Genomic DNA, 20,249 nt, shown 5'->3' with positions numbered 1-20,249 from the left:
TAAAAAAGAGATATTATTTTAGACCATGGTATAATTGTGCGTAGGTAAATTAATGTGCATGTAGATAATGAAATACAATGTTCTAATATATTAATAAAAGAAGGATAAATTCAAAAGTATTCAAGAGTAGGGTGAAAAAACTTAATCGAATAGTTTTATGAAAATTCAAAACCTTTCTAAAAAAGTAATATGAAATAAATTTTTAACATTAATGTCTTCTTTTTTTTTCTTGTTGCAAAATCATTTACTATTTCCTTACAATTAATTGTCTACATCAAGTATGTAATAGGGGTATTATAGGCATGTGAAAAATGTAAAATGTGTGAATTAATATGAAGTTAATGAATTTGCTTATGTGGATCCTAGTCATTGGGTTTTCTTTGAGTAAAAAGGTTATGTAGGGTTTTATATGAAGAAAATTGAGTTTGAAGGGCTAAAGTCATATTTTCACTAAAATAAAGACAATCCAAGTCGGATTTAAACAAAGAGGCTAGCTTGCTCTTCTTCCAGTCTTTATTCTTGAAGATTACTCAAAGTTCCATGCATTTATAAACCTTTTTCTTGGCGCTTATTCCTTGAGAAGATAGGCATCAATATCTTGAATGACACCAGAAAGCTGAGGTACTTATGTGGAGACGAATCGCGGTCTTGTTAAGTTTTGCATATTCTTTAGCATTTTCGTGGAACTTCCTTCGCTCTTTGGAGTGACCTGGAGAATTATCTTAATGCTTTCTTCTAGATCCAGGACATCTGATCCCTCCAAAGCTGTATGACTCATCACCTACTTGTTTGCTTCGTCCACTTCCACCTTTTCCTTCGATGTTTCGGACTTCCCACGTACACGTATATATGTAGATTATTCACATGGAAAATTACAATTATGCACCCACCAATGACCCGATCCATTATTCATCATGAGGTGTGTAAACCCTAAGGTGCATTGCATGCTCAATATATTTCAATTTTAATATGTAATAGCGAACTTGATGATGAGACATCAACAATATGTGGAAAGAAAAAAGTATCCAACAATAGCAGAATTTTCGAGGACCACATGGAAAGAAACTTCAACGATTCCGCTCTTAGCATTGTTGGAGTGATTGATTGTAATTTATATGATGTAAATTAGGTTTTCAACGTTAATTCACCGTATAATTTTTAAACAATGAGGGTTTTTTTTTTTGTTTTTCATTTTAAATCTTCCAGGATCATATCTCCATTAATTGTTTTACACCAAAAAAAAAAAAAAAAAGAAGACTAGTTTTTTTCTTTAAAAAAGTACTAATTAAGGCCATTTTATGTGATGATGAACAACAAAGTGGAGATGGTGCACTGCACATTTCATTTTACATATAAACCACAGTTTATACATCACAATCCCACATCATAGTTTATGCATCACAATTCTACATCTGATATCCCTTCACGTACATTTATTATAAGGCAAACTCACATAGCAAAGCATTTTTATCAAGCAAAGCACGCAATATTAACACAAATATTACATATTAATGATGGACGTCGCGTTTCACCATTGCATGCTTTTTATTTCCTTAATTAATCATGCCTTGATAAAGTGAGCATCAATATCCTAAGTTAACCATCAAACCAACGTATTTGTCCGAAGCTGCAATATCCTCAGTTAGTTTCTCATATTCAATCGACAATTTTGCAATGTTGCCTTCATCCTTTTGAGTGAATTGATAGACTGGCTTGAAGCTCTTGTAATACTGGAAAACATCTCCTTCCAAACCATTCAGTGTTATGGATTTGTTCTTGTCGTTAAACTCCACGTTTTCCTTGAATACTCCAACTTCGTCCCCTATATTCACTAGAAAGCAATCTATATATTAACCAAAGAAACACTAAAATGGACATTTTAAGTTTTCACAAAAATGAAAACTGAAGTTACTTTTGTGAGTTTTTGTAAATTTATCTTGATTTTAATTTTCATTTTTTGAAAACTAAACATTAAATGGTTGTCAAAATGGAGTCTAAGTTTCAAATTTGAGTTGAACCAACTGCATTATTGTGGCACACCTAGATTCTTTACCGACATTTGAGTATTGAATTCAAAATCAGTTCCAATTCTTACATATGATATATTGTTTTAATTATCCATTATATCAGTATGTATTTTTCACTCATGGGTTAGTTGTTCACTTGTGAATTAGGGTTCTGTTAATTGTGATCCTGCTGATATTGATGAATTATGATTAACATATAATTGTGTTCTTGTCTTTGAGAAAAAAGATACACACCAAATACATGTAGATATTTATATATTATGTACAGATGGCCTTACCTACACTGTAATTCCAACTTTTAACAGAGCCATGAGTTTCCTAGTCTCCTTCATGCACCTGAACTCCGTGGATAGTGCCAGAAGAAATGTTTGGGACGTGGTGAGCCATGTTGAACTTCTCCGCGGGTGCCTTAATTTCAATCTCAGTCTCAACCTCGCAGAGCCATGTTTATGATGATCCGTTGTTATCGTACTCAGCGATTCGTAGGCAGACTCTTAAAGAAACTTAAGGGCAGCCCTTACTGCTACAATATTCAATTGTGTAATATTAATTTATTGGATAACTTTGAAAATGTAATTCTTCAAGGGACCATGTCGTAATAACTTTGGGTTAAGTACATGATTTGGATCAATAATAATTCTAGGATGCTATTGTTGATATCTTAAAAAATTATTGTGCACATAATTTTTTTTTATATATTTATAATGAAAAATACATTTGTAAAAAATGCTTGAATAAGATCCCTTAAATAGAAAACTAGATTTTAATCCTTAAATGAGATGAAGTTTAGAAAAATGTCTTATACAAGATTAAAAATTGATTTTAGTCTCTAGACTCTATTTAATGCCGGCATATTAGATATCTTTTTTTATTTATTTATAATTTCTTTTATTAAGGAGCGGGTGACGCAAATGCTTAATGGGTGGAAGAGTAAGCTTTTTGAGTAGTGCCGGAAGGGAGCTTCTTATCAAGGTTGTTGCTCAGGCCCTTCCTTCTTATGCGATGAATTGTTTTTTACTCCCGAAGACGTTCTGTGATGAGTTACATCAACTCATGTCGCGGTTTTGGTGGGGGAATGGCTCAGAGGATCGGAAAATCCATTGGTGGTCTTGGGACAAGATGTGTAAACCCAAAGCTGAAGGTGGGTTAGGGTTTCGGGATCTATATGCTTTTAACATGGCAGTGTTGGCTAAGCAAGGGTGATGGGTGTTCCATCAACCCACGTCTTTGGTGGCGCGAGTTCTCAAGGCTCGGTACTTCCCCAATTCTTCCTTTTGGGATGCGGAAGCTACTGGATCTGCTTCGTTTTGTTGACAAAGTATTATGAAGGCAAGAGAGGTTCTGGTTCGTGGATCGAGGTGGGTGGTGGGAGATGGGCAGACAGTTAAGGTGTGGTTGGATAGGTGGTTGCCTTGGCCTAGTACTTTCAAGGTTATTTCTGCGCCTCCACCTGGAAGACTTCAAATGAAGGTTGAGGAACTCATTGATACTTCTACACGGGTTTGGCGTACCGATTTGTTATCGGAATTTTTTGGCCTGGAGGAAGTAGCTTTGATTCTATCTCTGCCTATTAGTTTTCGTGCCCCGGGGGATAGATTGGTGTGGCATTATGATGAGCGGGGTTTGTATTCAGTGAAGAGTGGGTATAAGGTAGCTCGTCAATGGCTTCAATCGGTGAATAGTAGTGCGTCTTCTTCTACTAATGGCAGTGCTTATGAGAAGCTTTGGAAGCATCTTTGGAAGGCTCATATCCCTCCTAAAGTTAAGAATTTCACCTGGAAGGTATGCCATGATATACTCCCGACCAAAGTCAATCTCCGAAGGAAAGGGGTCGGGGTACAGATGGAGTGTGGGGTGTGTCAAGGGGAGGAGGAAACGGCTGCACATGTGCTGTTGTCATGTCCTTTTGCTAGAGCAGTGTGGTTTATTTCTCCATCTGGCCTTCGGTCGGTGGGGACTATGCGTATATAGCTTAAGGATTGGTTACTTTCGGTGTTGGAAATGAAAAAGGTGGATTTTGAGTTGGCGTGTATGATTATGTGGGGCATTTGGAAAGAAAGGAATTCATGGGTATGGAAGGGTTTCAAAGTTTTACCTATGGTCGTGTGGCAGAAGGTCTCTGCATGACTATCGGCTTTCCAGGCTGCAAATTGTGAGTCTACCAGGGTGGTGATGCAGACTCCTCTGCGATGGTCTCCTCCTAGTCAAGGATGGGTCAAGCTTAATACGGATGGAGCGGTGATGAGTCATACAAATATGGGGGGGGGGGGGGGCGTGGGTGTGGTATTGCGAGACTGGAGGGGTGGTTTTTTGGCGGCTGGAGCGCACCAGTTTTCAGGGATCACTTCCGTGGCGTTGTTGGAGATGTTAGCGGTTCGATATATGGTCTGCAGGTAGCTCAAACACAAGGTTTTCAGAGGTAGGTATGATTGCGGGGGATGTGTTGCAATTGGCGTCCACCTTTTCTCGGGTTATTTTCATTCATGCTTCCAGGTTATGTAATGGCGTTGCCCATCGCCTTGCTAAGTTTGCTTTGTCTAGTAGCAATAATCTAGTTTGGATTGAGGAGCCTCCTACGCTTATTCAGGAGCTCCTCCTCCAAGACATATGTAGCTCTTTTTGAGTTTAGTTATCAATTCATCGCTTCCTTTCAAAAATAAAAAATAAAAATAAAAATAAAATTTATGGAGTTCATAAATTAAATTTTATGAAAATTTAATAAATTTTAATTCTCATTATGGTAAGTATCTTATATAAGAAAATATTTTCGTAAAGATTTTTCGGTATTCATGTTTTTGCATATTTTTTTATGTGCCACTAATTTATTACAATATATTTAGGTACGAACATTTCGGTACATTAGGTTAGTATAATATGTTTAGGTACGGACATTTCGGTATACTAGTTTATTATAATATATTTAAGTACCAACATTTCGGCACGCTAATTTAATATCATATATTTAGGTACGGAATTTTTCGGTACACTTATGTTTTTGCATATTTTCTTATGTGCCACTAATTCACTACAGACATTTCGGTATACTAATTTAGTAAAATATATTATGATACGGACGTTTAGGTACACTAATTAGAAGAAGTAAAATAAATATAATGAATTAAAATGTGTATGATAATAAATAATTTTAATTTTAATATAATGAAATTAGATAAGATATCTATTAAATATTAAAACAAAAATATAATATAAATTTGAATTAAGTACACATTAGAGGACTAAAATCAATATCCAATTTAACATCAGATTTTTATTAAATTTTAATCTTCTTCAAAAGTTAAAGTTCAAAAATTCCTTTTTAAAATATCAATAATATCACCCCTAATATTAAAATCACTCACTATTTACTCAGATTTTAGGTACAAAATGATGTGATTATTTCGTACTTTCGAACATACAAGGTCCAAACGAGTCACTGTGAAATTGTTGTAATCTAAAATGTTGGTACAAAGTAGCAGTACCCAAATTGACCAATCATTGGATTTTATTTTATTTTATTTTTTACAATATTATATTTTACCTTTTCAATTATCACATTTTTGTCCCTTCTGGATAGATTAAAATTTAGGTATTAAGTTTGTTCTTTTGTTGAGGAGTCATCACCGACTCCTTTGCCCTATTATTTTTTATCAAGGAAAAAGAACTAGCCATTTCTAAATAGTAACTCAACTTTTTATAAACTTTTGCATAGTTTAGTCTCTTACCGACTTGAGGCTTTGGCCTCATATTTTCATATGACCCTTTACGTGTGGTCATTTTCAAGTCAGACATATGGACAACACAAATAGGATGACGTGGAGCACGTGTGGCTGTTGGGCACGTGGGCGAACTTGCTTTGATATATATACCATGAAGAAACTTTATTTTTCATCATAAAATCAATTGACAATACGGGTAGCAGCCTAACCTCTAGTACACCCTTGCATGGTTTGATTTATCACCGATGTAGAACTTTGTCCTCACATTACATATATATTGGAGAACTATCGAAAGAAAAACTCAAAATTCATTGTGCAATTAACAGTGAGAATACATCCTGAACAACATATATTGGGGAACTATCGACAGAAAAACTCAAAATTCATTGTGTAATTACCAGTGAGAATACATCCTGAACAACATGATTGTCAAAAGTTATACAAAGAAACTGATATCACAGTTAGGTTGCTCACAAGTCACAATACCTTAAGGCGTGCGCTAAAGAGAATTGGCAAGTTGTGTAGTAAATTTTTCATACGTATCGAGTTGGATAAATTTAGAATAAGATCTCCATTTGCACACCCATTTCTCCTTTTACACATTCTGAGTTAATTTAATTTTTTGAATTCTCTTTTAATTCAATCAATATGAGTGACATAAATAAACAAATGTGAGAAAATATATGCGTCTATGCACTATGGGAGATCTTGCCTCCACGGGATAAAGATACTCAGTTACAAAAAAACTTAGATGTTCCACATATATAATATAATACTAAAATTAAAACGACCGGAAAAATTTAAAATCAAGAAAAACCCAATTTCTAAAATTAAACTGACATCTTTTCGATTTATAATTTAGGTTGTTAAGGATTGCACAATAAGAAAGAAATGATTAAATGGGCAGGTGAGGTTGAGGTACTCACACATGTTAGTTGTTGAGTACAATTAAGGCTATATATGCAAAGGGATTGCATTGGTGGTTGGGGTCTTTTTATATCATCTTACTACGTTTTGAGTATAAATCATTTTCTCTCCTCTTTAGTGTAGAATATAGTTTATATTAAAAAAGCTATATATATAGAATGATAAAGCAAAAACTGGACCTATATTGTGGAGTAAGCCACACATTTTATTTTAGAGTTATTGGCCAACTACCCCCTTAAACTCGTAGGGATTGGCTGATTTCCTCCATAAACTTTAATTTTAGTCAATTACCTTCTTAAACTCTTATAATTAGTCAATTCCCTCTACTGTTAAGTTTCTGACCGTTATTTTGCTTGTTTATTTTATTTTTTCTTTCTAAATTTAAATGCTTATTCTCTCTCTCCAGTCTCCACTCATCAGCGACCAGGCCATGGAGGAGACCTACATCATTTCCACACTTACAACAATGGAAAAACAAAGACCTATTGTCTTACGATTTTACTCTACTTGTTTGGTCAGTAAAGACTGTTCCTCCACTGCCCCTAAATCCAGGGCTGCACATTTTCGCCAGCTTAACCAGCGTTTTTCCCACCACCACCAGAGGCCCAAACTCCCAATCACCACCCTTTTTTTCCACACATGGCAGAAATATAGGGTCCGATATAACCGATGTGGTTGATTGTTGGAAGAGGAGCGTTCAAGTTTGGATATGATGGAGGTCTCCTACATGGCCTGGCCGTGTAGGAGAGTTTCATAGAGAGAATAACAATTTTAAGGAAAAAAAATATACATATATATATATATAAATTGAGGAAAATGACTTTCTACTCTTTGAAGCTGCAAACGAGGCAAACATTAATGAAATGTTGGATAAAAAATTCAAAAACCTTAGCAGCAGGGGACAAAACTGAATAATTATAAGAGTTCATGGAGAAATTGACTAAAATTAAAGTTCAAAGAAAAAATTGACCAAACTCTACAAATTCAGGGAGAAATCAACAAAGACTTATCTATTTCATAGATGCGATCCATAACCATAATCTATCACATAGCTATTCCATATATATGACATCCCTTTGTACATTTCTCACAATACACACATACATAATTAAGAAAAGCATCTTATTTATGCACTTACGCATTGATGAACAAATGCATGCATGATTACATATAACTACGTTTAACAAGACCAGTAAAAGCTCTTTCCAACCGTTGCATATGCTGCCCATATGGTTTTATACATTAATTAATTCATTTATGCCCCGAGAAAGTGAGCATCAAGATCCTGGACAAGGTTAACCATCAAACCGATGTATCTATCTGGAGCTTCAACATCTTCGTTCAGTTTCTCGTATTCGATCCACAGGTTTGCAATACCCTTGCCTTCATCTTTTTGAGTGAATTGGTAGACAGCCTTGAATCTCTTATAATACTTGAACATTTCTCCTTCCAATCCAATCAGAGTTGCGGCCTTGTTCTCGTCGTCTAGCTCCACCTGTTCCTTGAATATCCCGACATGGTCCCCTATATATTCATGCACGCATTCATGGTTAATTTCACCAAACCAAAATATATAATCCTTCTCACTCTCTCTGTATGGGGTGTGTGTGTAAATATATATATATATATATATTTATGTATATGTATATGTATGTATATGTATATAGATCAAAGCCCCTTCCAGTGATCAGGATCTTGTTCAATTGGCAAAAACAGGACAACATGACCGCATGTACGTAGGGAACATGTATTTACCGTATTGGAAACTCATAGCCCGGAGCAAACTTTGAAGGAAACAGTAACATAACTAAGAGGTTCTATGGTGTATGTATACAAACATGCAAACTCATGCTATGAACGTATGATGAGGTTGAGCATATCTGTTAAGGTCATACATATATAGTTAATAATTAAACATGAATAAAAATTGAAGTTGTACTTGCCTAGTTCATATTTCCAAATCTTAACAGAGCCGTGTGTTTCCCAGTCTCCTTCATGAACATCAACTCCTTTGATATGGGCAGTAGAAATGTTTGGGATGAGGTGGGCGCTCTTGAAGGTGTTATACAACTTGTTAGCTGGTGCCTTGATTTCTATTTCAGTCCCAATTTTACCATGCAGAACCATGTTTATGAGCAGTTTTGATGGATGCTACTCAGAAATTATAAGAGAAGAATGTTAAAGTGTGTGTATAATTTCGGCTCCTACCTCCTTAAATACAAGTGACTAGAGTTAAATTGCGTGGAAAGAAGGAAGAAGATGGGTGTTTGGATGTGGGTTGAAGATAAAGTTGGGTGTTTGGTTAACAAGATAACAAGTATTCGGGAAGAGTTTTAAATGACAGGTGTTTTAATATTACGGGGCCTTGTCATTGGGTTACTATTTTGGATAGGGAAGTGCTATTCACACACCCTCTTTTACTTTCAATACGCCATTGTTAATTTTTGTTCATTGATCTTCTTCAATTCTTTCAATCCAATGGCCTGAAATTAAGAGAGGTGTATGAGGGGTAAAAGTTAGTGTGTGGATAGCACCACCCTCTTGGGTACTGAATAGTCAGTACCCAAAGTATTGTCCATATTTTAATAGTGGGTCATCCAATTTAAGAAGCATTTAAATCATGAAACACATGATAGACAGTAAGTCACATATTTTTAAAACCATGCTCCTCGAATGCAAAATCAACACTTTAAAAGTGAGACTCTTTATGAATTCTCTATCACCTTATAGATTAACATCAATTCTCATGTTAACAATATAAAATATTATGCTAAAAATATGAGATGACAGATAGTCCATAAAAGAGTTCCACTTTTGAGAGTTTCCTTGGTATTTCTCTAATTGGAATCCTATGAAGACAATTTCACAATATGCATGGATAGATGAAAGGTTTGTTTATTTATCTCCGTTTTATCGTGTCTTTTCAGTTTAAACAATGACAATGTATATGTTATCAATTCACAATATGATAGTATATGTTACAATTCACAATAGGATAGTATATGTTATCAATTCACAAATAACATTGTGTGTACATATGTTTATTATCATTTTTTTATTTTTTCGGATAGATTGATTTGTAATGCATTTTTTTTATTATTATTTTTTTTTATCAGGATTTTCTTTCTTTCCATTTTTTTCCCACTCTCCAGTCTTTTTATAGTTGAATGATTACGGTTAAATCACGTCAATATCTTTTATTACCTTTTTTGTAGAAAAAGAAAAAAAAAAGAAAGGAGAGAACTGGAGTGAAGGGAAATGGAATGAGAGAATCATTTCTCTCTATTTTGTTTTGGCTAAAAAGTCATTACCAACTCCGACTTTCTAATAAAACAAAATAGAAATGATAAAAAAGGTACAGCGGATGACTGATGAGGTAAGGGTATCCACAAATGTTAGATTCACAAAATCCCGCTAAATTAATGTTTTTAGATTTAAGTTATTTAATATTATGATCTAGTAATATTTCTCTTTACTTATAAGTGAGAGATCTTCGGTTCGATTCTCATCAAAGGCGAATTTGAATCATATTATTGCTAGTCCATTGTGAGGTTAAACACACCCTTTGCTCTTAATGTAAATAATATTGTTTGTTAAAAAAAATATTTTTAGATCTTTGAAGAATTTCATTGCCAAGGGATCATCCCTCACTTGCATGGTTTATAGATATAATACTGGTTTCTACTGATGTGCTTTTATAAAAAGTGAGTATAAAAAAAGTTAAGCTAAAAAATATGTTCGGTAAACACTTAAAAACAACTTGTTTTCACAGTTTTGGGTGAAAAAAAAAAAACTAAAAATGTGAAGCAGCAAAAATGAGTTTATTCTCATAGTACAACAAAAATAGTTTTTTTTCAAAGCACATCAATATTAAACCAGCCCTAATCTATTCAGACCATTAAAAAAAATTGTCTATAAATAATATCAATTATTTAAAATTGCACCACGCTGCCAGTGTATGAAGACTTGTATATACAAGAAATCGTTAAGTGGAAGATTGGAGAAAGTGGATGGAGATTGTATATACGACAATTACCAATAATTCTCTTAAGAAATGCGTAAGGATGAATTTTTCCTCCTCGTCCTACCACGAGTTTATGGTTCCAGGTCCAGGATGTGAATTGTGGACAGTCCGTAATGTCTAATATAATGGTGGATGCTGTTGAACAATCTTTTGTTTTGACATGCTATAGAATAATCTGAATTCTCTAAATCACGGGATGGAGAATTTGAACATAAAAAGAGATATTTTTTAGTGTGTTCAAAACACAAGCACATACGTCATATGTCATTAAATAAGTAGAAAGACACTTGACAAAAAAGATATTGTGGACAAACAAATTCCAGTTATTCATTCTCACAATACATGTTACACGCACTTGGAAGAAAAAGTCAATTAATTTTCATATTTGAATCAGCATAAAATTAACTAAAAACAAGGGAAATTGGTCATTAAAGGACAATTACAATTTTCTTTTACTGAACATAACCAACATAAAAGGAGGGTTGCCATAATGGAAATGGTGGTGTTATTCACACACTTATTTTTACTTCTCACATACATTTCTCAATTTGTGGTATCAGATAGAATGAATTGAAAAAAATCAATTAACAAAAATTAACAAGTGTGTGTGGGAGGTAAAAAAGAATGTGTGAATAACACTACCTAGTGGAAATAAAGCATCTCTCCTAATCTGGGTTCGAGGCTCCTTCACCCACTTGCAAAATAATCGAATGAATTTGAGAAATTAACTGAGGATGTTGCAACTCTGGACAAATCATCAGCACTTGTTGAGAATGAATCTCACATTGATGAGATGAGTGATCTTGCGTGGGCTTATAAGTAAGTTGAGCTATTCCTTATATTGTCAATTAATTTCAGGGAGTTTTAACGAAACACTCCCAGTATTGTTTACTTTTAACGAAAAACCACATTTTTACATTTTCGTGGTACTATTCACTACACATTTATATGTCCTTTTTCATTAAAAGTAAATTTTTTTTTGGACTTTTCATTAGTTTTTCTTTAATTTTATAATATAACCTCAATGTTCTTCAATATCTAAAGATCGGAGAGCTAACCCAAGAGACTAATCAATAGATTGTGACCAAATTTAGCAATTTTATGGGCAATTATTTGTTTACGTGTCACAATTTTATTTTGTATGCCAATACAACCTCTCTCTTTTGTCTTTATTTATTTATTTTCATGATTTTGTTGATTTTTTTTAATTAAAACAATAATGTCACTTCCACTACAACAATGCTATCCTAAAAATTACATTATTGCGAATATAGCAGAAAGGGCGGCACTAGCATTTATATCAATAGGGAACACCCAATTCCCATATTAGTACAACTATAAACGTATATATTAGTTTTGTTGATTTCAATTATAACTCAAGTAATGGTACTCCATTTAGATCACTTATTAGTACAACTATAGACCTATAATTTAGCTTTGTAGCATGAATTTTTATACAAAGACTCATGTACTATCTTCGGCACAAGACCTGTGACATCTCACATCGCCCAGGAGAGTGATCCTTATATATATATTCTCATCTCTACCTAGCACGAGGCCTTTTGGGAGCTCACTGGCTTCGGGTTCCGTCGGAACTCCGAAGTTAAGCGAGAAGGGGGCTAGAGCAATCCCATGATCGGTGACCCACTGGGAAGTTGCTCGTGAGTTCCCAAAAACAAAACCGTGGGGGAATGGTAAGCCCAAAGCAGACAATATTGTGTTACGGTGGTGGAGCAGGCCTGAGAAGTGATCCGTCTCGGGCCAGGATGTGACAAGACCACTAACATTTCAAAAATCAAAACCGGCCCTTAGGTTACAAATACGGATAAATAACATAAATCATTGATTTCTTTAATCTTATCACTAATTAAAGTAATATAAATCTAAATTAGTTTTATCGTTATGTAATATTTATACACACACTTCGTGGTGCCAAATCCAAAGATCTTAACGGCTTAATATCATGTACAATCATTCACTCCAATAATGCTATGGAGGTATCAATCATTAATGTTTCTTTCAACATCTGATTGAATTCTGGTATGTCTCATCAAGTTTGCTGGTACTATTAAATATGTTAGTTGAAGATCCACAGACACATCATTATCATTTAACAGCTACTAAATTTAAATAAACCATTATTAGCATGTCATGTTCGACTTTCCATTTAACAGCTACTAGCTGGTAGGTTAGTTGAAAATCTAAAGACATATAAATAGACAAACAATGGAAGTGAGATCCGGATGGTAAACTTGATAATCCAATAAAATAAACTATTATCCAGCAAATCTTTGAAAATTATGGAGCAAACCACTATCAGGATATGCTAATTAAAGAACTAATTTGTAGACTTAATTTGTAAACTAAATTTTGAAAACTAAAGAATATGGAAGTTAATGATTGGTTTATTGCTTAAGTGTTGATAAACATGTTCATTTCTATTGGTGACACATAATTTAGTTTGCAAATTTAGTCTCCCTAGCATTACCCATATCACGGGAAAGTACTATAACCCTTTTGAGACCTCGCCGGATCCTTTTTGTGAGGATCCTAGGGATCCGTCCATTCTGTCCATTCATCTTACATCGTGCGGTCAGAAATTATTTTAAATATTTTTATTTAAAATTAAACGTAAACAGTACTTGACAAAAATTGACCGCACAATGTACGATAAACGGATACGATTTACGAATCTCTAGAATCCTCAACAAATAAATCCGAAGAAGATCCTGTTGGTTTTGATAAAGCTAAGCATGCATAGACCTTTTCCCTTTTCATGTGAAACATGTGATTCTCTTTGCATGCTTGTAATGAGCAGTGACTAGTTTACAAAAAAAAATGAAAAAGGAAAAAAGAGCAATGACTTGTGGTTAAATTAACAACAATCATCACAGCTCTAGTTTCATTCACCCTTGGATTCAGATAGGCCGCTGGACATGGGGTCGATATCACCAGCATGTCCTTGGCGGAACCTCACCTCGTATTTTCATATGAGACGAACATGTACCCGTATCTGTTTGCACGGAACAAAGATTTTTACTTTTTGACAAATACGGTGAGAGATCAAACCATGCAAGGGTGTATTAGAGGTTAGACTGTTCCCTGTATTGTCAATTGATTTTATGATGGAACATGAAATTTCGTCATGGTATATATTAAAGCAAGTTGGCCCACATGTGAAGCCTAAGTGCGCAACAGCCACACGTGCTCCACGTCACCCTATTTGTGTTGTCCATGTGTTCGGCTTTAAAATCACCACACGTGAAGGGGCGTGTGAAAATGTGAGGTCAAAGCCTCACGTCGGTGAGGGACCAAATTATGCAAAGACTTATAAGAGGTTGAGTTAATCCTTATATTGTCACTTGATTTTATGGTGGATCCCAACTTTTTTTATTGCACCTGATTAATTACACAGCTTTTAAAAATGGGGAGTTCTTTTTACTTGATAAAAAATAATAGGGCAAGGAGTTGGTGATGACTTCTCAACAAAAGAACAAAGGGCTGGTTTGGTATTGTTGTGCTTTTAAAAAAATTGATTCTGCTGTGCTGTGACAATAAGCAGCTGTAAAATAAAGTAGCAGAGTGTTTGATAAACTTTTATGTAAAACAGATGTGAAAAAAGCTGGTTTTTCAAAGCTGAGTTTTGCAACTTTATGTTTTTGACTTTTTTTTATCCAAAATTGTGAAAAAAAGTTGAAGCTAAATGTTTACCAAACATAGCCACTTTTTTCAGAATCACCTCAGTACTAAACTAGGGCTTAATAGGGCAAAGGGAGTCGGTGATGACTTCTCAACAAAAGAACAAACTTAATAACTAAATTTTGAAGGAAAACTAATAAAAATGTTTTGAAAACTTTGAGTTTTAACGATAAGGACAAAATAAAGGGTAAAGTGAATAGTACCATGATTGACTTTTTAATGTAAAAATGTGATTTTTCGTTAAAATGAACAGTACCATGAGTTTTTCGTTGAAGTTCCCAAATTTTACTCTATCCAGAAGGGACAAAAATGTGATAATTGAAAAGGTAAAATATAATATTGTAAAAAAAATATATATCCAATGATTGGTTAATTTGGGTACTGCAACTTGTACTAACATTTTAGATTACAAAAATTTCAGTGATTCGCTTGGACCTTATATGTTCGAAAGTAAGAAATAATCACATCATTTAGTACCTAAAAGCTGAGTAAAATAGTGAGTGACTTTAATATTAGGGGTGATATTATTGATATTTAAAAAATCTTATTTAAGAACTTTTTACAAGTGTATTTTTCATTATAAATATCAAAATTTTTTAGAGCACAATATTTTTTAAGATATCAACAATAACATCCTAAAATTATTATTGATCGAAATCATGTACTAAACCTAAAGTTATTGCGACATTTGTCTGATTTCCTTAATCTGATTTTTTTTTTAATAAATAAATGTGTTTCATGTTTCCTCAAAAAAAAAAAAAGTGTTTCACGAAATTCATGTGATCCTTTGAAGCATTACAATTTCAAAGTTATCCAATAAATTAATATTACACAATTGAATATTGTAGCAGTAAGGGCTGCCCTTAAGTTGGTTTAAGAGCCTGCCTTGTACGAATCGCTGAGTACCATAACAAAGGATCATCATAAACATGGCTCTGCGCAAGGTTGAGAATGAGATTGAAATTAAGGCACCCACTGAGAAGTTCTACTATATCTTCAAGAGACAGGCTCACCACGTCGCAAACATTTCTTCTGGCAGTATCCAGGGAGTTCAGGTGCTTTAAGGAGACTGGGAAACTCATGGCTCTGTTAAAAGTTGGAATTACAGTGTAGGTAAGGCCATCTGTACATAATATATAAATATCTACAATGTATTTGGTGTGTATCTTTTTTCTCTAAGACGAGAACACAATTATATGTTAATCATAATTCAGCAATATCAGCATGATCGCAATTAACGGAACCCTAATTCACAAGTGAACAACTAACCCATGAGTGAAAAATACATACTGATATAATGGATAATTAAAACAATATATCATATGTAAGAATTGGAACTGATTTTGAATTCAATACTCAAATGTCCGTAAAGAATCTAGGTGTGCCACGATAATGCAGTTGGTTCAACTCAATTTGAAACTTAGACTCCATTTTAACAACCATTTCATGTTTAGTTTTCAAAAAATGAAAATGAAAATCAAGATAAATTTACAAAAACTCACAAAAATAACTTCAGTTTTCATTTTTGTGAAAACTTAAAACAAATTGTTTATCAATGTCCATTTTAGTGTTTAACCATAGATTGCTTTCTTGTGAATACATAGGGGACGGAGTTGGAGTATTCAAGGAAAAAGTGGAGTTTAACGACGAGAACAAATCCATAACAATGAATGGTTTGGAAGGAGATGTTTTCCAGTATTACAAGAGCATCAAGCCAGTCTATCAATTCACTCAAAAGGATGAAGGCAACATTGCAAAATTGTCGATTGAATATGAGAAACTGACTGAGGATGTTGCAGCTCCGGACAAATACGTCGGTTTGATGGTTAACGTCATCAAGGACCTTGATGCTCACTTTATCAAGGCATGATTAATTAAGGAAAGGAAAAGCATGCAATGGTGAAATGTGACGTCTATCGTTAATACGTAATATTTGTGTTAATAATGCGTGCTTTGCTTGATAAAAATGCTTTGCTATGTGAGTTTGCCTTATAATAAATGTACGTGAAGGGATATCAGATGTGGGATTGTGACACATAAACTATGATGTGGGATTGTGATGTATAAACCATGGTTTATGATAGGATTTTTCTCACCTACAAAAAAGAAGTCAAAATCACACAAATACTTGCAAGAGTACAAGATTGTCGTAGTATAACAGCTCAAGTAAGGTCATTTTCCACAGGGACTGTGATGTACAAACTTAGGGTTCAGCCGTCACCCTAACAATCCTACATAGTTCTTCTAATTACTTATGAATTACCCATGCATATTTTGAAGGTTAGGTTTTCCTAATATATATTCTACTTGGAACCTCTAACATAGAACATATATCTATCATGCAACCTGTCCGAACGATCGGATCAAATCTGAACATGAAAGACTCATTATGCTTTATGAAAACCCTTTGAAAAACCATGCAACCCTTAAGACGTGGTGTTCATCCTAAGTGAAATTACAATTATTAATCACAAGAAGCCAGCACCAATTTCAGGGAACTTTCGACCAAAATTGCATCAAACTACTTTTCTAAAGATTCTAATGGTGGCCAATCATCAAGACAATTAGATAGTTTAAAATAGTGATTAATAATTCATAACATGCATGCATAATATCATAAGTAAATTGAAAAGAAACTACAGATTCTTTCTAAGGCTCAAAGCCTCGCCCTAGCAAAAGAAATTAGCTACGAACAATCATAAAACAAAATATTATTGAGAATAAGGATAGAAAACACCTAGAAAATAAACTGAATTGTTAAAGGTTTGTGCGTCTCCTCCTCCCTTCTCTCCTTTTTTAACCCTAATGGCTAAATATCTTATTTATACTACTTCAAAATAAAACCCTAAAAGGTCCTAGAATAAAATTAGAAAACATAATAAAATAATAAAACAGAAAATAAAAGGTTTCCTATTTGAACTAAAATTCGGACTTCTCAGACCGACCAAATCAACTCCGATTTGGTTCTAAAAGGTTTCTTTTGAAAGCTAAAGACATCCCCTACAAATCCTCAGAAGGAATCTTCTTCAAAATATGCTATCTTGACCTTCAAAATACCCAAAACGTTCAGAAACGTCAATCTGGGAAAGCTGCGCGCTGGGCTTAATTTCATCACCACATTCAAACGGCTTGGTAGAAAAATCTGTAATTTTTATACAATCATCTTGAAAGGCACACGAACATCCTCCAATTGGAACCACTCCAAAATTCATCCATTTGATCACTTTTTTCCCCAGAGGAAGTTGAATATCCTACATTAAGAATATAAATCAAAGTATCAAAATTCTACCAAAATAACTAATATATTAATACTAAAAATAAGATAAAATATATAGTAAAATATTGACTCATCAGTTTATATTTAAAATAAAGCGTGCATTGCACCATCTCCACTTTGTTGCTCATCATCACATAAAATGGCCTTAATTAGTACTTTTTAAAGAAAAAATAGTCTTCTTCTTTTGTGTGTGTGTGTGTGTGTGTGTGTGTGTGAAACAATGGGGATATGATCCTGGAAGATATAAAATGAAAAAAAAAATCCTCATTGTTAAAAAAATTATACCGTGAATTAACGTTGAAAATATGATTTACATCATATAAATTACAACCAATCACTCCAACAATGCTAAGAGCGGAATCGTTGAAGTTTCTTTCAATATAGTCCGCTTAAATTCTGCTATTATTATTGGATACTTTTTTCTTTCCACTTATTGTTGATGTCTCATCATCAAGTTCGCTATTACATAAGTAATTTGAACTCAAAATATGAAAAATTGGGGTAACTTGCATAAAAATTAAAAGATCCTAAATTCAATAGAAACACTTAAAAAATATTTGTAGAAACCCGAACATAAGGTAAAAAGTAAGCAAGAAATTTTAAAATACAAGTTAAAGTTAAATAAAAGTTAATAGAATAAAAAGGGGAAGTGAAGATTGCATCGCAATAAAAGAGCTGGAGAGAAAACGAGGTTTCACCTGGAACGAAAAGGAGTTTGGATTGATAACATACTTAAATTTTAAGAGTATTAGACTGATATGCAGCAGTAATATCTGGAAAGAGAAAAAAAAAAAAAAGAGCAGGACGGGCCAGGGGATGATCCCTTAGTGGCTCCGGCCATGATTTGGTAGGTGAAGTAATAAAACCTCCCATGTGGAAGATCCATAGACTCGTCATTATCCTTTCAAGTGATCAGATCATATATATCCACAAGCTGCCTCCACAACTACAACATGGTTTTCTTTTTTGGGTCGTGACCTAAAACATATTTATTAAGAATTTTGTGGGTTGTGGCTCTATATAAGAAGTGGAAGCCTGATAGTTGTACAACTTTCCCTGGACGAACGTTATTGTTAATTATTACATATTACTAATAACTAATTAAAGAAATGGCTGCGAGTGGGGCTGGTGATTACAAGCTGGAGTGGAGACTATGGAGGCTGAGGTAGAGTTCAAAGTCGACGCTGATAAATTGTACAGTGTCATCCCCCATCAGCAACAAGCACCACGACGTTCCCAAAGCCTCCTCTGATAATGTACACCATGTTGCAGTACATGAAGGGGACTGGGAAACTTCTGGCTCTGTCAAGCTCTGGAAATACACCATACGTAATATCTATCTCGAACCGAACGGGTTAAGTATTGCCCCGTTTAGAATTATAGCTCTACAAAAAATTATTTAAATGAGCAATATCATGCCATACTCATATATTATCTCCAACTAAAAGGGCTAAACATAGGCCCTCTCAATAATTTATTAGTTTTAAGTTTATATTTTAAATTTATTGGTTAATTTAATTACAATATTGTTGAATGTTTTCAAATCTAGCCATTGAATTTAAATTAATTATTGCAACTGAGAGCTGTGTCCCAAAAAAGGGGCCAAGAGGGGGGCTACATTTGGCAGGCCTGGTGCCCTTTTAGCCAAATAATGGTCTGGTGGACCCATAGAATTATAGTCCAGCCATAAGTTGAAGATGAATTTTTGGACAAATCAGGCTATTTTTTGGCTTTTGAACCTTTATTCATTTCCATTGGAGATGGCCTAATCACCCTCCTCTATCCGCCTAACGTAAACTGAGTTTTGTCTTAATAATTCCCACTTCCTTGCTGCAAAATAAGCATGCTAATTTGAAACCTAGCTAGGGTTTGTGTTACCTCACATATATATATTTTTCCCCAAATAAAGGCGATAATGATGTAGGATGCGAAGCGTGAACTCTCAAACATGAAGGCGAAGAATCTTATCCTCTCTGGGATCCCACCGAACACTCCCCCATATCAAAATTTTAAATTAGAGAAAAAGGAAAATTGAAAAATATAAGAGAATAGGGGGGACATCAACCTCATCCTTTATGTACGTATAAGGTTTAATTTTAGAATTAAAATTGAAATATATTGAGCACGCAATGCACCTTAGGGTTTACACAACTCATGATGAATAACGGGATCGGATCATCGGTGGATGCATAATTGTAATTTTTATGTGAATATACGTGTAGGTGGAAAGGCCGAGACATTGAAGGAAAAGGTGGAAATGGACGAAGCAAACAAGTAGGTGATGCTTTGGAGGGATCAGATGTCCTGGAACTACACAAAAGCATTAAGATAATTCTCCAGGTCACTCCAAAGGGTGAAGGAAGTTCCACGAAAATTGCTAAAGAATATGCAAAACTTAACAAGACCGATTCGTCTCCACATAAGTACCTCAGCTTTATTGTGTCATTCAAGATATTGATGCCTATCTTCTCAAGGAATAAGCGCCAAGAAAAAGGTTTATACATGCATGGAACTTTGAGTAATCTAGCCTCCTTGTTTAGTTCCGACTTGGATTGTCTTTAATCCATGGGCGATGAAGT

The 20,249-nt window shown here is 34.2% G+C and overlaps 1 protein-coding gene and 3 pseudogenes across 1 annotated transcript; 2 read left to right on the top strand and 2 right to left on the bottom strand.

The window, feature by feature from the left end:
• Window positions 1-1,561: 1,561 nt before the first annotated feature.
• LOC103931878 lies at window positions 1,562-2,880 on the bottom strand (annotated as a pseudogene).
• Window positions 2,881-7,653: 4,773 nt separating this feature from the next.
• LOC103931879 (MLP-like protein 328) lies at window positions 7,654-8,860 on the bottom strand. The gene is made up of 2 exons (XM_009341421.3): window positions 8,614-8,860; window positions 7,654-8,194 (listed from the first exon to the last, which is right to left on the bottom strand). The coding sequence occupies exons 1-2, from the start codon at window positions 8,795-8,797 to the stop codon at window positions 7,926-7,928; spliced, it is 453 nt and encodes a 150-aa protein (XP_009339696.2). The 5' UTR covers window positions 8,798-8,860; the 3' UTR covers window positions 7,654-7,925.
• A 6,293-nt stretch (window positions 8,861-15,153) lies between these two features.
• On the top strand, window positions 15,154-16,438 carry LOC103931880 (annotated as a pseudogene).
• Window positions 16,439-18,779: 2,341 nt separating this feature from the next.
• LOC103931881 lies at window positions 18,780-20,150 on the top strand (annotated as a pseudogene).
• The last annotated feature ends 99 nt before the right edge of the window (window positions 20,151-20,249 follow it).

The sequence above is a fragment of a genome, unplaced genomic scaffold (genome assembly GCF_019419815.1).
Source record: "Pyrus x bretschneideri cultivar Hongxiangsu unplaced genomic scaffold, Pyrus_bretschneideri_v1 Contig63, whole genome shotgun sequence".
NCBI lineage: Eukaryota > Viridiplantae > Streptophyta > Magnoliopsida > Rosales > Rosaceae > Pyrus > Pyrus x bretschneideri.
This window is presented reverse-complemented; position numbering and strand designations above follow the sequence as displayed.